Genomic DNA, 21,029 nt, shown 5'->3' with positions numbered 1-21,029 from the left:
AACAGTGGAGCTTGAAGGATCCTAGGCCTCGCGGCTTGCATGATCGCCTGTCCCAGTGAGCAGATTTTAAAGTATTTTCCTTTCCCCACAAACAGCATTTCGAGCAAGAGCTTTAGTGACTCAGGTAGGAACTTGGTTGCAGCATTGACAGTGGACATATCGAGAGTAGTCGGGTAAATGTCCTTATTTTGAGATACCTCTTTTATGTCACTTCTAATGAGATCATCAGCTGTCTTGATCAGGCGCAACTTTTCTGTTTCAGGGTCCCTTTCCTTTTGCTGACGATAGAAGTCATGAAGAATCGACGATGCCACACCCCTAAATGTCACAACATTTGATTTTCCATTAATGTCTGCAATTATGATCTTATCACCAAAGTGATTGAAAAGGTTATCCTTCATGTATGAAAAACCATATGCATCACAGCCAGTGTCTACTAGGAAGTCCTCCATTTTCCAAATTAAATCACTCATTGTGGTTAGTTCCTCATCATTTTCCTCAAGGTACTTTGCCACCTTCAGGAACGCTTCATGTCTGATCTGGTCCTTGGGTCGACCAAGCTTCTGCTTTTTTGATGAAGACGCCTCTTCCGATTGGAATTTGAGTGGTATCTGTTTCTTTGTATGAAAGTTAACACTGCACACCTTATGGTATACCGCATCTGCTGTGTGTAGATCGCCAACAAATGCCATTCTGCTCCTCACAGTACCCGACCAGTTGTCAGATCGATTTTCACAGTCAGCAGACACATGATTTTGGAAGTCGAATGTCTTAACCTGGATCAACATATGGTCCTTTTTCCTCCCCTGGTACTTGTCAGGATTACCACAGAAAAGACACTGAGTTCTGTAGTCAAACGCTGAATCCATTGAACGAAGGCACCTCCCTTTGTCTGCCTCAGACGAAACACGTTTTCACTTCAGAGAAAGTTCAATGTCTCTCACATTGCAGAACACCCTATGACAATCTGTATGAACTGCCTGTCCTGGATGGACTTGGACTTCTTCACCACGCTCACGTCCAGCTTCTTCGATCCTCGTACAACCTTTATCCGTCAGTGTACTGGTTGGATCACTGGAGAGGGGTTTCTTACAGAAGACACAGTCGATATCACCCATGTTGCTGAAAAGAGAGGGAACTTAGGATTACATTTTATTCCCTGTGTTGTCCTACTATAAATGTATAGGTTCATAAAAATACAAAATTTGAACATGTTTATTATAAAATTAAATGTTAAAAAACTGCTTTTAAAAATAAAAATAAAACCTTAAACAATCATAAATTAAATATAATACGACTTACATTCACAATGACCACAGCGTTTAACTGTCCTCAGCACACTGATCAAATCTCTCACTGCAAGCGTCACTCCACCTCTTGTTCACGGCTCTCGTTCAATCTGAAAATAAAGTATGATCCACTCATTATAATTGAGTATAATTTTATGTATTTGTTCAGAGGATCGACAGGTTTCAGAAAAATATCATTTTTTTTCTCTTGCAATTAGTGGTGGGTTAGGGGTAAAAGTTCGCTAGAATGACTGGACTATAGGGGAAATGCATTGCAAAGGAATTCTTCCCCTTGTTATTTTTATTATTTTAAAATATCTCTGGCTGCACATCCTCTACACACTTTATGCCGCAGACTCAGGAGGCCATTTTCTCGAGGAACATTGCCTTGTTAAGTCACCTCATCTCGATTCTCAAAAAGATGAACTTATAAAATGGGTTTTGATGTTTGGATGTCTGTTTGTCTGTCCGTCCATTAACTTTTTGCTATTTTTGCTACTCCTCCCTTATCACCCAGCTGATTTTTCTGAAAACTGACACATGAACACAAGACTGCAGCCCGCACAATCACTCTTGCTTCAATTTTTTTCTTTAAGATTGTGGGGGCTTCCGGTGGGGGGGGGGGGGGGGGGTGGAGGGGAGGGTTACTACCAACTTTTGTGGAGGAATGCCATGTTATCAGAAGGAATATACCATATATATATATATATATATAACTGTGAAGGTATCTGATAAACCGCTGAAGGCTGACCTTGACTTTATGGATCTATAAAGGTTGTATCCACCACATGCACAATACTCGAATAGTTTACATTAAAATGATCTTCTCCATCGTCTGTGCTAAGTTTTGGCCACCTTCTTCAGGCAGAGGCTTGCGCTGTGCAAGAGTTTATTTTAAACCAAAATCTGTTTTTTTTTCTTCTGGTGGATCGCGTGCATCTAGGGGTCGCAAAGTTACAAACTGAGGAAAATGGAGGTTACATATAATAAAGTGAGTGTTGTTTGGCTTATTTCCTCTCGATCTCTCCCCACAGTGCCACTGACTGTGAATTCGGGGAATGTGGAAGAATCAATTGGTAAATACCTACATACCTTTCTTCCTCTTTGTTTGCATCATTATGTTTTTCTTCATTAATTTTAATTGGTAAAAGTTTCTTCTTCTTTATTTTTGTTATTTTTTTGTTTATCGTTGAGGCTCATTGGTCGAGCTGAAAGTGTAGTGTGAGTCTGTGTTCCTCATACTTGACTTTTAGGTTGAATCAGTCTAATTTTAGGTCTATCTTCAATAGATTCCACACCTGATTACGTTAGTATGTTTACCACAATTAATTGTCAGATACAGCCAGGGACCTGTCCTGACATCCTAAGTCAGAGTACCAGGATTGTTGCATTGTAATTGCTAACTCTGGGGGAGGCCCTCACTGGCTCTCTCCCCTCGATGCCCAGCATGGCATCCACCACCCCAGGCCCCTTCCCTTGGTTACCTGTGCCCACTACCCGCTACACACCACTAAACTGGTCCCCTGGACCTCTACGGCCTCACCTGGCCGGCAAGCTTTCAGCACCCAGGATCCCCCCTCCCAACAAGAGGACACATTGACATGCCACACTCCCAGCCTGTCAACAACACCATTGCACCTTTGCAAAACAAAACTTTCCACACACAGCACCATCTGCAGAACGACATTCATTTCAAAAACATCTGAACCCCTCTATTCTAATGCCAATGCAGGCGAGGGTTCGTCTCCATCGGGGGGTGTACTCTGCTCCACAAACACCTACCTCGTATCATTCATTCAATCTTTTCTTCCACACAAAAAAAAATTTCGACACGCACCTCATTCACACCTCATCTCACTCGCAACAAACGTTCCTCCATTCATCCTTCAATTGTCGGGACAACGAGGAAGAAGAAGGAAGGCGCTAAACTATCGTCGGCCAATTCAACCAATAATCCATTCCCAACTCATCAATTTACATCGTCACTAACCCCTCGAATCTCTAACACTGTCTTCATCCTGTCATCTACATACATCGCCATCTAGCATCTAGATGGCATCCAATGCCATCTAGAATTTACGTTCCCTCTGGGTCACGTGGTTCCCCCACGGACCCAGGCTCTCGCCTTTGGTTCCGCACACGCGTGCCAGGAAACCCCGACACCGTGCCTTCCTCCTTGCCTCCAGATGCGTGCTGCACACCCTTGCACACGCCACTCGTGCCGCGAACCTTCCGCGCGGTGCTGTCTCACGGGGCTCCGTGAAACGCAAAGTGGGTCATGTGGGCCTCGCCCACAGCCGCGGTGGTCACGCCTCCTTTGGCCGTCCACCAAGTACCGCCCCCACACGGCATGTTCCATGCCGCGTGTGTCATGCCATGCCTCCAAGCACGACCATCCAAGCACGACCATCCAAGCACGACCATCCTCCTACACGCCTGACAGTCTGGCGTGCACACAACTCCGGGTTCCCACGTGACCCCTACCTGCAGTCTTGCAGGTGCCCCTGCTAACTCGCCAATTAGCATGGGGGCACTGCGGGAATCTCTCTAGCTTCCCGCACCATTTCTCCAGGGTTCTCTCGGGATTCCCCGTCCCCCAAATCTGGCCTTGCTGCCCCGTCCCCCAAATCTGGCCTTGCTGCCCCGTCCCCCAAATCTGGCCTTGCTGCCCCGTCCCCCAAATCTTGCCTTGCTGCCCCGTCCCCCAAATCTGGCCTTGCTGCCCCGTCCCCCAAATCTGGCCTTGCTGCCCCGTCCCCCAAATCTGGCCTTGCTGCCCCGTCCCCCAAATCTGGCCTTGCTGCCCCGTCCCCCAAATCTGGCCTTGCTGCCCCGTCCCCCAAATCTGGCCTTGCTGCCCTGTTCCTCAAATCTGGCCTTGCTGCCCCGTCCCCCAAATCTGGCCTTACTGCCCCGTCATCCAAATCTGGCCTTGCCGCCCCGTCCCCCAAATCTGGCCTTGCCGCCCCGTCCCCCAAATCTGGCCTTGCCGCCCCGTCCCCCAAATCTGGCCTTGTCGCCCCGTCCCCCAAATCTGGCCTTGCTGCCCCGTCCCCCAAATCTGGCCTTGCTGCCCCGTCCCCCAAATCTGGCCTTGCTGCCCCGTCCCCCAAATCTGGCCTGCTGCCCCGTCCCCCAAATCTGGCCTTGCTGCCCCGTCCCCCAAATCTGGCCTTGCTGCCCCGTCCCCCAAATCTGGCCTTGCTGCCCCGTCCCCCAAATCTGGCCTTGCTGTCCCGTCCCCCAAATCTGGTCTTGCTGCCCCGTCCCCCCAAATCTGGCCTTGCTGCCCCGTCCCCCAAATCGTGCCTTGCTGCCCCGTCCTCCAAATCTGGCCTTATTGCCCCGTCCTCCAAATCTGGCCTTACTGCCCCGTCCTCCAAATCTGGCCTTACTGCCCCGTCCTCCAAATCTGGCCTTACTGCCCCGTCCCTCTCTGTAGGGCTCACCAGAGCAATGAAATGCACCCAATTGGCAGCGTTTGTTTCAACTGCCGGGTTCGATATAAAACCCGACTGGAGCATTTCCAAACCCCTATTCTGTCTATGCAAAGGGTGACCTCAGCCTCAGCCAGCAATATCTCAGCCATCCTTTGAGCTAGGAAGCTGAAATTTTGGCACAATCGTGAGCAAGTACTTTGTCAAAAACGGTATTTTTTGTTTTTGGATTAATCAATTAATTGCTTAGTTATTTAATTATTAGCGATTAATTAAGTACTTATACATTTCCTTTCTCTTCTGGGAATTATCTCAGCCACCTTTTGAGTTAGGAAGCTGATATTTGGACATGACAATGACCAAGTGATTTGGCTGCAAAGGCTATTTTTCATTTATTGATTAATCAATTAATCGATTAATTATTTAATTATTCGATTAATGACCAAAAATTTTTTTACTTGCAGATTCGGATGAAATGGTGGTGCTTTATGTGTTCTATTAGGCAAATGATTAATTATTAAATTTTTGACGATTATTATTTATTTATTTTCATTATTAATCATTTATTTTCTTTCTCATCTGGCCAATATCTCAGGCACCTTTTGAGCTAGGTAGCTGATATTTGGACATGAGAGTGACCAGGTGATTTGCCTGTAAAGGGTATTTTTGATTTATTGATTAATCAATTAATCGATTAATTATTTATTGATTAATAAATTAATTATTTAATTTTTTATTAATGACATTTGATTAAATTTCTAAAAGTTACATCTTCGGATGAGGCACTAATGGTTTAGTTATGCTATTAGCCAATTGATTAAGAAAATATTTTATGACGATCTTTTGTTGATTTTAATTATGTAATTGGTGTTGGTGTTGGGCTAGGGGCTAGGGTGCCAGCTTAGGATCCTAGGATCCTGGGTTCGAATCCCGGTCGATCGCTGATGGGGTTGACCCTGATGGGGTTGACAACCCTGATTGGCTGATGGGGTTGACAACACCAGGGGGGTTGACTCAGCCCGTCATCCTTCCGAGGTCGGCTAATTGAGTACCAGTTCACTGGTAATTCCCTGTTTGTCGTTAAAGGCGGCAAAAAGGTTTGGCGTCAGGAAGGGCATCCGGCCGTAAAACATTGCTTCAAAAAGGGGACCAATAAACAACAACAACCACGGTTCCCGAAAAAGGCCAACCCCCGCTTTGCGGGGAAAAATGGCCTCTAAAGGTGGTTATTTATATAATTAATCAATCAAATATTGTGCACCTCTCCCTCCCAATACAGTCTCTATGAGCTGCACGGCGGTATTGCCGGGCGCCTGAGGCCGGTGCCCCGGCAATGCCGCGCTGGAGGATATTTAATTATTTGGCATGGGGGCGGTGTACTTTGAATGTATCTGTACTTGTTTCTTTGTTTGTTTGTCTGTGAGTAGGATATCTCAAAAGGTTAGGGATGGATTCGTACAAAATCTGGTGGAGAGGTTGGGTTTCTGACGAGGACAATTTGGTTAGATTTTGGTAAAGATCTGAATCCGGATATGAGAAATAAATTTTTATGCCTCCGCCATTGAAAGTGGCCGGAGGCATTATGTTTTTGGGTTGTCCATCCATCTGTCCGTACGTCCGACCATCCATATGTGCTAAATCTCGTTTTTCTCAGCAACCACATGCCCAATTGAGAATAAACTTTCAGGGTAGGAGTGACACCCATGCAGAATGTTTTTATGGTAATTGTGATGTCATAGGTCACGTAATATGGCAACCATCTGGGATTAAACGCAAAGAATAAAAAAATTATTTCTCGGAAACCACTGAATGGAAAAATTTGAAACTCGGCACATTGTCAAGTACCTCCTAATGGGGAACAAAGCATGATAATGATATCATAGGTGAAGTGGTATACCAGGCAAAAATGTTTCAATCGAATTCTTATCCTAAAAGTCTGAAATTGCATGCACATGATCTATGACCCATTTGTATTGAAATAGTACATTTATGACATCATAGGTCACATGGTTTGGAGCCATATTGGATTTAACCTATAACCTTAAAAAAAACATCTTCTCCCAAATCACCAAATTGTTTGACTCGAAACTTTACATGTATCATTGACTTGGCATTGCGATTAAAAGATGATCACGTAAACATCATTGGTCACAAGGTGTGGCAGCCATATTGGATTGAAGGAAAATATTAAATAATTATATCTCTGAAACCACTTACCCTATCGATGCGAAATTTTACAAATATCATCTCACACCATTGTTGCATATAGTTTGAAAATGATGACATCGTAGGGTGTTTTGGCAGCCATCTTGGATAGAAAAAAGAACCTTATCCGATCAACATGAAACTTCACAAACGTGATCCCCTACCCATACATACGCAGAGTGTACATTTTTTTAAGGTCATATGTCATGTGGTATGGCAGCCATATTAGCTTGAAAGCCGATATTTAACAAAATCCTTCTTTTTTTTTCTTTCTGGGATACAACATCGAGGCTCGTGTAAGAGCTAACATTAATCACAAAAAGACAAACTGACATAAAACATAAGATAAAGGGAGCGGGAGACGAGATGGGGGGAGAGGGAAGCACACAAGTACAACATGTGAGAGCAGGGACATCGGGAGATCTGTGGGAGGGAGAGGACTTGGGGGGGGGGGGAGGAGGCACGGGAAAGGGGGGGGGGGTGGGAGAGGTATAAAACACATGGACACTGCTAGGACTTCAAAGAAAGAAATCGGTATTTCAAAAAAGTGGATCTGGGGTGAATTAATGGGGGTAGAAAAGATCAAGGTTTTGGATGGGGGAAGACGAGATGGTGGTGAACAGCTGTTTTAAAGACCTGGAGGGAGGAGTGGGATTGAATAGAGCGAGGGAGTTTGTTCCAGAGGCGGGAGAAAAGGGGAATGCAAGAGTGAAGGTGAATAGAGAGTCTTGATTTTGGCAGTTTAACCATAAGAGGGTTGCAGGCAGCTCTTGTGCGACCTGTAGGAATATTTGGGGGACAGAGCACAGACAGAGCTGGGGGAGCTAGGTCGGAGAGGAGTCGGTAGAAGACAGAAAGACCACAACCTGCCTGCGGTGAGTGAGTGAAAGGCCCTCGGAGTTAGCTTCATCGCGGGCGATTCCAATGCTTTGGCTTTGGTTTCAACAGCGTGAAGCCGAGCTGGGTGTGAGGAAGGAGCACCAGTCCAGAGGGGAGAACAGTATTTCATTTAGCTGCGGAGGAAAGCCTTGTATGTGGTGAGCAGTTCGGGTGTGCCAAGGAAGGACTTCGCACGACAGATGATGCCCAGTCGACGAGGCCAGATTGGAAATGTGGTTTTCCCAGGAAAGATCATTGCAGATTTTGAGACCCAAAAGCTTGAGTGACAGAACTTCTTGGAGAGGGTTGTTCAGAAAGTAGATGGGAGGGTTTCCAGACGATCGTTTCGGAGAGACATAGTGAAAGTGTGAGATTTGTCAGGAATGAAAGACATGTTCCAGTTGTTTGACCAGTCTGTGATTTTGTCCAGGGCTGCAGACTGCCAAACTGAGGGATGAGGTATGGAGCGGCAGAGAGTTGAGTCATCAGGGAAGAGATAGAGAGGATTTTCCAGAGAGTCGGTGAGATCATTGATGAAGATTATTGAACAGGAAGGGGAGATGAGAGAAATCCATTCAGGGCCACACGTTGCCTACGACCAGAGAGGAAGTCCGCAAGCCAGGCGTGGGGATTTCCATGGATACCGTAGGAGGAGAGTTTGGTGAGCAGAGCAGGGTGCCAGACCGTATCAAAGGCACGTGATATGTCAAGGGAGACAGCTCTAATTTCCTGTTTGGCGTTAAGGACGGAGGTCCATTGTTGAGACAGCAGAAGCAGCATGTCCAGAGTAGAGTGACCTGGTCTGAATCCAAATTGATGATCCGAGATCAAGCCATTGGGGAAGAGGAAGGATTTGATGTCAGAAGCGATGATTGATTCCATGACCTTGTGGATTAAGGGGAGCAAGGTGATTGGTCCGTAGTTGCAAGGATCTGTTTTTGCACCTTTTTGTGCAAAGCGGGGATGTTGGAAACCGCTTCACCGATCTCCTTCTCTGAAACCGCTTCACCGATCGATGAACCGATCGATCAATGAATGAGAAGACCTGTCATGACTGGTGAAAATGTGAAACTTGAAAACAGCTGAAGGGATTTAAATCAAACGTTTTTTTTTACGACAGCGAACGACGGAATCTTCCCATTGTGGGACTATGAGGAGGCATATTGGCGACAGTCGCATTGCTCTAGTTTTTTAAATTTTTTTAAACAAGTGTTTCTTCACCATTGAGAGTTCGGGCCACAAACGATATACAGTACGATATCTCAAAACGTTGTGGACGAGTTAGGGGTAAACATGGTAGATGGGTTGGTTAGGTGACAAGAACAAGTCGATTTGACTTTGGTTGAGGTCCCAATGCAGATACGAAACGTAAATTGTTCAGCCTGGCAGAGGTATGCGCACTGCCACGTGGTGCGTGTTATAGTTTGTCATGTAGTGATGTTGGCTGATTTCTAAGCAGATGGAAGATGACCAAGGGTCAAAATGGCAGAGAGAGGAAGTGCAAGAGCAGCAGAGTAGGTTTTTTTTCAGACGCGTGAGCTGATGCCATCCAGTCCAACAGCAGAGTCAGTGCAGAGCGTTGTCAGAAACTTTATCCACCTTCTCAGGTGCAAAGGCAAAAAAATAAAACGTGATTTCATCCGTTTTGCTTCGACTTTGACATGACGGAAAAGTACCTTGCTTTTCCCCTCCATTTCCATGATTCTCTACCCCGTTCTCTTTTACTGTATCCTCGCACTTTTAAGTGTGGTCGAGATGTAAATTGCTACTTTTGCTCCTGCAGCTAACGGTTTTGATTCATCCTTGATGGCCTCTCCTCCTCACCCCCTACTTTTTAATCAACAGCTCAGTGTTGTTGAGAGTTTGACTCATTTCACAGTCTCTGCACGTTGTTTGCACAAATATTTTGCACATTTCAGCACACTGGGCATTTATATTTCACTAGTGCACCATAAATGTACTGAACGAATTGGTTAGACAACTGCATTTGTTCTTTGTCACTCTCTTGATGTAATTTATTTCCACAAAAAATAATTGCTGCTCATTCACACCTTGCCTCCCTGTTCTGTTGGTACACAATTATGCTAAATGTTTATTATTTATTTTTAAACAGGCTTGGCAGATGATGTGTACATGGAGGTTGTGGTTGGGGAAGATGACACAGCCACATCAGTTGATTCCTCGGCTTGTGACCCCACTTGGACCTCATGGGAATTCAGTGAGCCATTGTTTCTTCAGAAGCAATCTGTTGTCATTCTGAGGATTTTTCTATAATCCTGATTTGTATGTTTTTTTTACGTGAAACATTAACGTGTGAGACTCCTGAGAAGTAAAGTGGCTATATCATACGTCAAGTGCCCAATTGAGTTTAGTGCATTAAGGTGATATTTCAAGGCCAGTGTGCTTTTGGGGTTGATCGCAGTTTATAAGTGATGGGAGGTTGACCAAACTTAGTGTAAGTACATATTATGATGCAAAGCCAAACTGATTAGAGTTTGGCGTCGGATGTCATGTCAGGTAAAAATGTGATACTTGAGAACAGCTGAAGGGATTTAAATCAAATTTGATACAAGTATGTATAATAATGTAATAATGTGGGCGGAGGCATATCGGTCGACCGTCAAAGAGAGCTGTTCTGGGTTTTTTTTAATTTTTTTTTAGGCTGATTCTGATATTTGTTCAATGGGAATTGAATGAGATTCTAATTGGGAATCTGAACTGTCAACCCCATTTATTCAGAACTTGTGTCAAGTAGGATTAGCACAGTTTACTTCTCAGCAGCTCGATTAATGTCCTTCGTTAATACAAGGGCAAAGCTCATCCAAGGCACAGCAGTGTGCGTGTGCGTGTGCGTGCACACGCGCGATGGAGATGACAGTGCACTGCACGTGTGTGTGTGTTACTTTATATTTATGTACTCGCTCTTTGATGCAATTGATGGTTTATGTAATATCTGCAGATGTACCACTATCTGATGGGGATGGAGATGACAGTGGTGTCGAACAAGAGAATCAAGAAGGGAATGGTTCGGAGGAGGAAGAGGACAGAGTATCGATAAGAGATCATTCTCATTGTATAAAGAAGGAAAGAGCGAGAACTGGTACTTTATCATCCCCTTTGTCACTTGTCATTATCAAACTTCTCTCAGTATTTTCTTTAAGTGAATTTCCATGCTTATCTGCACCTTCATTGCACTCCAATGACACATTACCATGACTTTGGCTGGAACTTTATTTGCGAGAAGGATGAAGTGGGAGATTGTGTCAAGTGAGATAAGTTCTAAAGTATACTTCATAGTGTCACTAATCTCGAAAAATGGTGCCACACAAATATTTCATTTTCAAACCTTGCCTTTTTATACACTTTGCCGCATTTCTTCGGCATTGATCTTTCAACATTCATTGGAGTAGGACCTTTTATATAAATTAATTGTGTAGTACGTGCATAGGCTTAATTAATCCATTAATTGAGCGTGTACACAGGCTGTGCAGGTTCTGTTCTTGATAGCGTTGGCCAAAATGTTCTTGCCACCAAGGTGCTGTTTAATGCAGATCGGTGTTTTTGATAGACGATCATCAAACTGTGCAGTGAATAGTTTGTATAATTCAATAGGTTTGATATCTTCTTTCACAATAAATTTTATAATGACTCATTATTTCACCCTCGTTATCTCGGTTGCTGTCTTGATTTTTTTTTAAGGACATGCATTAAAGCAAGAAACGTGTGATTCTGTGTATTAGTTACCAGCACAATAAAGACAAATTAGCTCCAAATGTATTTATCTGCATAAATTAGTCTGGCTTTTATAAACAAAACTCGAGATCAAACTTGAACCACCAATAAGAGTAAATTATATCGAAACAAACTCTCCTCAACAAAACCATATGTAGGGATGGATAGCTTGGGGAAAACAAAATTGATATGCATACAAAATGAATTGTTTAAAAACTACTGTAGAATGAAGTAATAAGCATTTAAAAGCCATACCTTTTATATACAGAAGATATGGTGGCTATTTTGTGATGAGAATGTTAGAGAAACTTGTGAAGAGAAAAACTTCATTCAACCTCGTGTTAATTGACCTGCACTCATACCGACTGTATCTGTTCATGTGACTTGTTCACATTAATATTTTTCACTTTCCCTGCCTGTTCATTCCATCTGTTTTCTTTCTTCCCATTATCCTCTCCAGGGATGTTTAACCATGCAGTCTTTTTTTTTGTAAATTCTCCTTTGAATGTGCAGTGATTATAATGGGTCCAGATGGATGTCCGATGGAAGTCCATCCTTGCACCATTTGTGGAAAGAAGTTCAAGACTGCGGCCTTTCTTCGGAAACATTCGCAGAACCACCCTCACAATACCCATGGTAACAATGCCCCTCTCACAAGATGCAATGCTTAACATTCCCTCGGGGTAGTGGTTGGGGTGAAATGATTATAGCATGTACTTGTTTTACTCATTCATTCTCTGAGCAACAACAACAACAGGCATTTTAAAGGCCATTTTCCCTGCAAGAGCGTGGTCCCCATGACAATCTTCTCCATTTTGCCCTATTTTGTGCATCTCCCCTTGTTAACCCCCTTGCCCGCATTTCTTCTTCGACCATCTTTAGCCAAGTCTTTTTCGGTCTTCCCCGTCCTCTACTTCCTTCCACATTCATTTCCATCACTCTTCTCAACCAGTCATTTTCATCCTTCCTCAACACATGACCAAACCATCTCAAACTGTTTCTCTTCACAGCATCCATCACAGGCTCTATTCCCATCATCTTTCGCAATTCATCATTTAGCTTCCTCTCTCTCAACGATACTCCGCACATCCACCGAACCATTCGCATTTCCACCCTTTCCAGCCTTCGTTGCTGCTCTACGTTCATTACCCATGTCTCGCTCCCATAAATCATAACACTTCTCACACATGCAGCATACACCTTTCCCTTCAGCTTCAACGACATTCCCCTCCTCGTCAGCACGCCACTCAGTTCCCGAAACTTCTTCCATGCACATCTCACTCGAGCAACCGTTGCCGAGTCTGATCCACCTTCTCCATTCAGCATGTCTCCTAGGTAACAAAATGTTTTCACACCTTCCAGCTTCACGCCGTCTCCAAGATCCAACTCAACATTTCCTCCATCTGCAGCTCCCTCTGTGCACACCTTACACTTGAATGTAGCTGCCACACTGGTTAATGACCCTCTCAAACCACTACATTTTTGATGAACCCACTCAGCGCACATTGTACATTGAATTGAGTTCACTCCGACACCCTTCCTGCACATAGCACATGGCCACTTCCCAGTTCTTTCCACCTCACCACATGCTTTACCACTTGCCATCACCATTGTTTTCCGATATTCACCTTCAGACCTTTCGTCTCCATACATTCCTTCCACTTGTTCATCTTCTCCTTCAGTCCATCCATACTTTCTGCAATCAACACCAAATCATCTGCATACAACAACTCCCACGGTAAACCCTCCTTTACGTTCCGAGCCAGCACCTCCATCACAGCTACAAATAGTAGTGGCCTTAGTACCGACCCCTGATGCACTCCCACCTTCACCTCAAACTCACCACTGTTCCCGTCCTTCGTCCTTACAGCTGTGCGCGCTCTTTTGTACATTGCCATCACTACTCTGATCAACCATTCCTCCACTCCTAACTTCCTCAATGCCCATGTCACTACTTCACGTGGAACCCTATCGAATGCTTTCTCCAGATCAACAAACCCAAGAAACAACTTCTTCCTCTTCTCCATGTACTTCTCCTGCAACTGCCTCACAATAAAAAGCACGTCTGTCGTTCCTCTTCCTGGCATAAATCCAAACTGCATTTTGTCAATCTTCACTTTCTTCCTTATCCTCCTCTCCAACACCCTTTCCAATACCTTCATTCCATGCTCCAATAACTTTATCGCTCAATACGAGCCACAGTCCAGAGGGTCACCTTTCCCCTTGTATAGAGGGACGAGGGTACTCGGTTCCCAATCCACTGGAATGCGGCCTTCTTTCACCACCAGATTGCAGATCTCTGTCATTCTCTTCACACCCCAATTTCCCGCTGCCTTCAACATATCTCCCACAACTCCCGTCGGCCCTCCCACTTTTCTACTCTTCATTGCTTTAATCGCTTCCTCAACTTCCCTCTCGGTTATCTTCTCTGCCGGTCCTAAAACTGGGTTACTCTCTGTTGCCATCCCATTCATTCTCTGCATTCAACAGTATTTCCATATATCTCTTCCATCTTCCTTTAATTCCATCTGGGTCCACAACGATTTGTCCCACTTCATCCTTCAAGCAACTCACCCCCATCACATCACACCTCTCTTTCGCTATCTGCTTTGCAATCCTGAATACCGCTCTCTGACCCTCTTCCAAATCCAAGCGTTCTCTGAACATTTTCCGACATACCTCCTGCGCCTTTGCTACCTCTTTCTTTGCAGCCTTCTTGGCTGCCTTATAACTTTCATGCTCTTCCTTTTCTGCCCCCGTACCCTTCGCCTTCTGCCAATCGTTGAACTTCTCCCCTCTTCTCGTCGAGCTTCTTTCAAACTTCATCATCCCACCACCATGTTTCCGAGTGCCTCGGGGTCCTTTTGTCCATCCACATACCTCACCAACGGCTCCCAACAGACTATCTTTCATTGACATCCAACCACTTTCAAGCTCAACCACATCATCCTCTACCATACTCAGCCTCTCTTTTAATGCCTCCCTCACTGTCACCTCTTTCAACCTCCACACCTTCATTCTCGGTTGGTACTTCACCCGCCGAGCTCTCCTCGCACCTTTCACCCTTATGTCGCAGACAACCAAGTGGTGCTGTAAACAGCCTCCTCCCCGGGATCACCTTTGTGTCCTGGAGGTGCCCCCTATCTCGCCTACGCACCATCAGGTAGTCAACGGTTGTCGTCGACCCACCTGACGTGTATGTAACAAGCTTATTATCCTCTTTCTGGAGCTCAGTATTACAAATCAACAAATCGGCTCCATCAGCAAACTCCAAAATCCTTTCACCTTCTCCATTTCTCACACCATATCCGTAACCCCATGAACTCCCTCAAAACCGTCCATACTCCTTCCCACATGTCCATTTAGGTCTCCTCCTACCACAACAACTTCCTCATTTTTCACGTTCTCCATCAGCTTCTCTATCGCACACCAGAACTTGTCCTTCTCTTCATCGCTCCGACCAACCTGCGGAGCATATCCCGAGATGACGTTCACCAAGAGCTTTCCAATCATCATTTTCACCATCATCAACCTTTCACTCACTCTCGTCACACTCACCACACTGTCTACAAACCCCTCAGAAAACAGGACACCAACACCATTCACGCCTTCTGGGCACCCTTGCCACACAAACTTGTATTTCTGTCCCTGCTTACCCATCACCATTCTCACACCACTTCCCTTCCATCTTGTCTCCTGCATACAACATATGTCCACTCTTCTTCTGACCAATACTTCCACCACTTCTCCTGATCTTCCTGTCATTGTCCCTCCATTCCATGTCCCAAACCTCAGAAACCGATCTCCACGTCGGGCATCAGACTTTTCGTCGTCATAAATGGAGTGATTTCCACCCTTGCTTCGATCGGGTTCCCCACCTTGAGTTTTGACGAGAGGGAGTGGGGTCCCCCACGGGGTACTTCGGGCTGTACCCTGCCCATATCTAGTTGTAATTGTCATGGTTCTCTTTTTGAGGCAATGTTTTTTATGGCCGGATGCCCTTCCTGACGCCAACCCTTTTAGTCGCCTCTTACGACACGCAGGGATACTGTGTACCTATTCTAAACCGGGGTACACACCAGGTATTCATTCACTGAGCCATTTGCAAAAATGTTCAGCACATGAATACAGCAAGCTACGGTTCTCTATCTATCTATAATTCCACTAATCTCTGTGTGTATGTTTGTTTGTATGTTTGTATGTTTGTATGTTTGTATGTTTGTATGTTTGTCTGTGACCGCTGTTTCTCGACAACTACCGGTCCGATATACTTGAAACTTGCCAGGTATATTGCTGGGGACCCGAGGATGTGCCTTTTCAAGGTTTTAAATTAATCGCAGAAGTAGTTACCGAGCTATGTCCAAAAAACGATTCAACCAATCAGGGAGCAGCGAGCTATCACGTGTGCCGAACGTGGCGAACAGACTCTGCCTCGGATGGCACATTTGAGAGCGTATTCATTTATTTCCCGTCGGCAAACTATGTTGGCGCTATGTTGGCGTTAAACTATGTTTTAAAACTAATTAAAACTAATTTGCGATGCTTTCGCTTTCCTGCGATATGCGACCTTCCGGAGCTCCTGTGAGAGCGTGCGCCATTACGGATAGTACGGGTACGGGCATGCCATATGTTGGCGTTAAACTATGTTTTAAAACTAATTAAAACCATTTCATGTAAATAGAGGGGGGGGGGGGGGGGGATTGTCACTGTACTCGCAAGCCGTTCGCCGTTCGCTTTGGCGTTGCGAATGGACCAAAACATTTCATGGACCAAACCATTTCATGTAAAGCGTTCGCCGTTCGCTTTGGCGTTGCGAATGGACCAAAACATTTCATGGACCAAACCATTTCATGTAAATAGAGGGGGGGGATATAATTTTAGATATATATATAGTACGGGCATGCCCTAGTATATAACAAAACGTAAAGGGAAACCAAACGCAATTTTTTTCTTCTGAAAACCATTGAAAACAATTCATCACTGTCTAATTTGAAGGGCATTTTTAAAAATTATTTTGCCAATCAGAAAGTGTCGGAAATAGCCATTGAGTGTCGATTTTCGAGTTATCCTGTGACGTCACCTAATGATCTCACCTTGATCCAAATGGCGACTTGCATAAAGAGACTGTGTATTCTGAGTTCGGATTTCGATACTTCCTCTGTCATGAGCAACCCTGAAGATTCTCATTACATTGAAATGCATCAGTGAGATTTTGAAGAAACGATTGAAGACAAAATTAGTGATGGAAACGCTTTCTGGGGAATTGTGGAGCCATATCGTTTTGAGCCTTACGCAATGCAAGCGATTCAGACAAAGATGGTGTTCGTGAAGATTGTGGTATGTTAGTAGTGCAAATGAAAATGCTAGTCACATTTTCACGACCAGATTGGTTGGGTTGTCTTTCCGTTCAATTGCAGGTTTATCGGGGGTTTTTTGTGTGTGTGTGTGTGTGTGTGTGTGTGTGTGTGTGTGTGTGTGTGTGTGTGTGTGTGTGTGTGTGTGTGTGTGTGTATATATTATACACACACACACACACATATATATATATACATATACATATATACACACACATACATATATACATACACACACAGTCACGAAAAAGTAAGTACACCCCGTGGAAAGTTTGACTTTTTCAACATATTTCGACATACAGCTATTTGATCTTAATTTCAACAATATTGATAGATAAAGGTGATATAATATAACAAATATCATGAAACATTTACGTTTTGTAGTCAATTGTATAATTTAAATAAACATAAATGCAAATTTTGCATGTGGAAAAAGTAAGTACACCCTTGGCTCTAATAGGTGGTATTGCCCCCTTTGGCAGAAACTACCTCAAGTAGGCGTTTCTTATAACTGTCTACCAGTCTCTGACATGAACTGGGAGAAATTTTTGCCCACTCCTCCATGCAGAATTCTTTCAGCTGTGCGATGTTTGAGGGGTTTCTTGCATGCACAGCTCGTTTCAAATCCCCCACAACATCTCGATGGGATTTAGATCCGGCTTTGACTTGGCCATCCCAGAACCCCCCATTTCTTTCTTTTCAGCCATTCCTTGGTGGATTTACTGGTATGTTTAGGGTCATTGTCATCTTGCAAGGTCCACCTTCGTTTGAGCTTCAACTTGCCGACAGATGGCCTCACATTATCCTCAAGCACCCTCTGGTACAATGAAGAATTCATAGTGGATTATATGATGGTGAGCTGCCCAGGCCCTGATGCAGCAAAGCTGCCCCAAACCATAATATTTCCACCACCATGCTTTACAGTTGGTATCAGGTTCTTGTGGTCAAATGCTGTCTTTGGTTTTTGCCAAACATGTCTTCTGGTACTGTGGCCAAATAGCTCTACCTTTGACTCATCTGTCCAGAGCACATTTTTCCAGAAGTGCTGGTCTTTGCCTAGGTGTTCATTGGCAAACTTTAGTCTTGCCCTGATGTTCTTTCTGGAGAGCAAAGGTTTCCTCCTGGCACACCTCCCATGTAGATCAAATTTGTGCAGCCTCTTTCTAATGGTTGACTCGTGCACTTTGACATCAACAGTGGCAAGAGCTACCTGTAGGTCCCGTGATGACATTCTGGGGTTCTTAGAGACTTCTTCCAGCATCTTGCGCTCTGCTCTCGGGCTGACCTTGCTGGGGCGGCCTGGCCTGAAGAAGGTGGCAGTTGTTTGGAATCTTCTCCACTTGTAGATGAACTTCCGGACAGTCGAATGATTGATTTCAAATTGCTTGGAGATCTTTTTAAATCTCTTCCCAGACTCGTAAGCATCTATAACCTTCTTTCTGAAGGCCTCAGAGAGCTCTTTTGATCTAGGCATGGTGACGCTGCACAATTCAACAACAAAGAGCAAGCCAAACGAAATGTCTGAGGTTTAAATAAAACAGGTTCCTCCAAGATCCCCTCTAACGATGTTCTAATCATTTGCACCTCAGCTGGTGCACTTGATTCGAATTTTAGGTATTTGAAGTAGTGATAAATGTAGGGGTGTACTTACTTTTTCCACATGCGAAATTTGCATTTATGTTTATTTAAATTATACAATGGACTACAAAATGTAAATGTTTCATGATATTTGTTGTATTAAATCACCTTTATCTGTCAATATTGTTGAAATGAAGATCAAATAGCTGTATGTTGAAATATGTTGAAAAAGTCAAAACTTTACATGGGGTGTACTTACTTTTTCACGTGACTGTATATATATATATATATATATATATATATATATATATATATATATATATATATATATATATGCCTGGTGTTGGCTTAGCGGTTAGGGTGCCGGCTTGGGATCCGAGGATCCTGGGTTCGAATCCCGATCGATCGCTGAATTAACGCCAGGGGGGTTGACTCAGCCTGTCATCCTTCCGAGGTCGGCAAATTGAGTACCAGCTTGCTGGGATGAATGATCACGGTGTGTACCCCGATTTAGAAAAGGTACACAGTATCCCTGCGCATCGTAAGAGGCGACCAAGAGTTGGCGTCAGGAAGGGCATCCGGCCATAAAAACATTGCCTCAAACAGGGAACCATGACTGTCATGGGGCCCGCAAGGCTAACCCCTGCTCTAGCGGGGAAAATGGCCTTAAAACGAACATTCATATTCATATATATATATATATATATATATATATATATATATCGATATATATATACAGTGAACCCTCGTTTATCGCGGGGGTTACGTTCCAGAACCCCCCGCGATAAACGAAAATCCGCGAAGTAGCGACCATATATATATATTTTTTTTATATATATTTTAAAGCATTATGAACTCCCCACACTCTTATTAACCTTTCCCATACTCTTATAAACACTTCCTATACTCTTAAACACTTTTTACACTCTTAAACATACGTAATTTTAACAACATATAAAATTCTAATGGGTACTCACCATTGAAGATACTGTAGCTACCCATGGGTTCCCCAAGCAAGACCAGCATCAGAATCTCCTTGCTCCAGCCGGTGACGTCACCGGCGGGGATTCCCGGCGCGAGAGTGGCTGGTCACGTGACCGCTAAAGCGTGCCGCGCTTTGCGGGTATAATCAGCTACACCTGTTGATCACGTGACCACCGATTCACCGAAGCACGCCACGCTTGAGAGGCGTGGCTTTCGGTTTCTGGTTGTGCTTTATAATGCAGCCCGATAAATGGGCTTTTCAGTGTTCCCGAGTTGGTTTTGAGAATAAATATCTTCTCGGACGAGTTTGTGTCTTGCCCGTCATTTCGTCCGTATCAAGCAAGAGCCCCGGCTCTTCAATACTACAACTTGCGTGATGAAGATGATGATGAATTAGCTGTGCAGTACTGATGACGATGAAGGTGATGACGATGATGAATGTACTGGCGTTTTCTATACGCACGACTCTTTGTCTACCCTTCTACTGTACACTATGTACAGTATTTTATTTCTTGTAATATGTTTTAAATACTGTATTTTTCTTATTTCTTTACGTTTTTTAATTTTTTAGGCTAGAAAATGCTTATTTTACCACAAAAATATTTAAAATAATAGTATATAAAAATACATTTATACCGCAAAATCCCGCGATATAGCGAAAAATCCGCGATATAATTTTACATATACTAGCGAGAAAAAACCGCGATGTACCGAATCCGCGAAAAGTGAACCGCGATATAGCGAGGGATGACTGTATATATATATATATATATATATATATATATATATATATATATATATATATATATATATATATATATTTATATATATATCGATATATATATATCGATATCGATATCGATCAATATCAATAATCAATATCAATATTGAAAATAGGACAAAATAGAGAAGATTGTCAGGGGGCCCGCAAGGCTAACCCCCGCTCTAGCAGGAAAAATGGCCTTAAAATGCCTGTTATTTGTTATCAAAAAAAAAATCAATCGATCAATCAAAAATATCAATATCAATCAAATATATATATATATTTATATATTTATTTATATAGCTCTGACGTCACCCTGATGTCATGCCGACCAACGGGCCGAGCGCTATTGGATTACCCCGTCTTCACAACCAATGAAGAACTTCGGGGCGTGGCCTGCTGGCTTTGCTTGGTGTGAACGTCATTAAAGCGTGGCTTCCTCGCCGATCGGCAATGTCCGGCACTGACAGTGGTGGTGGTGATTTAATGGACGTTTTGCATGGCCGGCCTTGTAAATGTAAAAACGTAGGGAAACCCACAGGGGGCAATCACCAACTGGGGGAAAACTAACCTTAACCCCTGTCTACTTAACACCGCTCCAAATTGTTATTGATCCAAATGGCCCCCCATGTGAAGACACTTAAACAACCTTAAGCTCCAGTTTCCCTACTTAATACCTCGAGATGTCTCCTATGCATCCACGGTCCATGCTACACCTATACGATCCTACCTGTACTATGGTAACTCATCCTCCACCCCCACAAATGTAACAGTATGTTAAGTTTCACTGTACGGTATGGTAAGTGAG

At 43.9% G+C, this 21,029-nt stretch overlaps 1 protein-coding gene across 1 annotated transcript in view; it reads left to right on the top strand.

Moving 5' to 3' along the window:
- Nucleotides 1-21,029, top strand: part of LOC137416134 (zinc finger Y-chromosomal protein 1) — a 76,280-nt gene that overhangs the window by 9,905 nt on the left and 45,346 nt on the right. The window contains exons 4-7 of the mRNA XM_078774081.1: nucleotides 2,324-2,365; nucleotides 9,924-10,028; nucleotides 10,770-10,910; nucleotides 12,056-12,178. Of these exons, the coding sequence (XP_078630207.1) occupies nucleotides 2,324-2,365; nucleotides 9,924-10,028; nucleotides 10,770-10,910; nucleotides 12,056-12,178 (411 nt within the window). The remainder of the gene's footprint in view (nucleotides 1-2,323; nucleotides 2,366-9,923; nucleotides 10,029-10,769; nucleotides 10,911-12,055; nucleotides 12,179-21,029) is intronic.

The sequence above is a fragment of the Myxine glutinosa genome, chromosome 3 (genome assembly GCF_964187855.1).
Source record: "Myxine glutinosa chromosome 3, kmMyxGlut1.1, whole genome shotgun sequence".
NCBI lineage: Eukaryota > Metazoa > Chordata > Myxini > Myxiniformes > Myxinidae > Myxine > Myxine glutinosa.
Note: the sequence above shows the minus strand (reverse complement) of the source record. Positions and strands in the feature narration are given on the sequence as shown.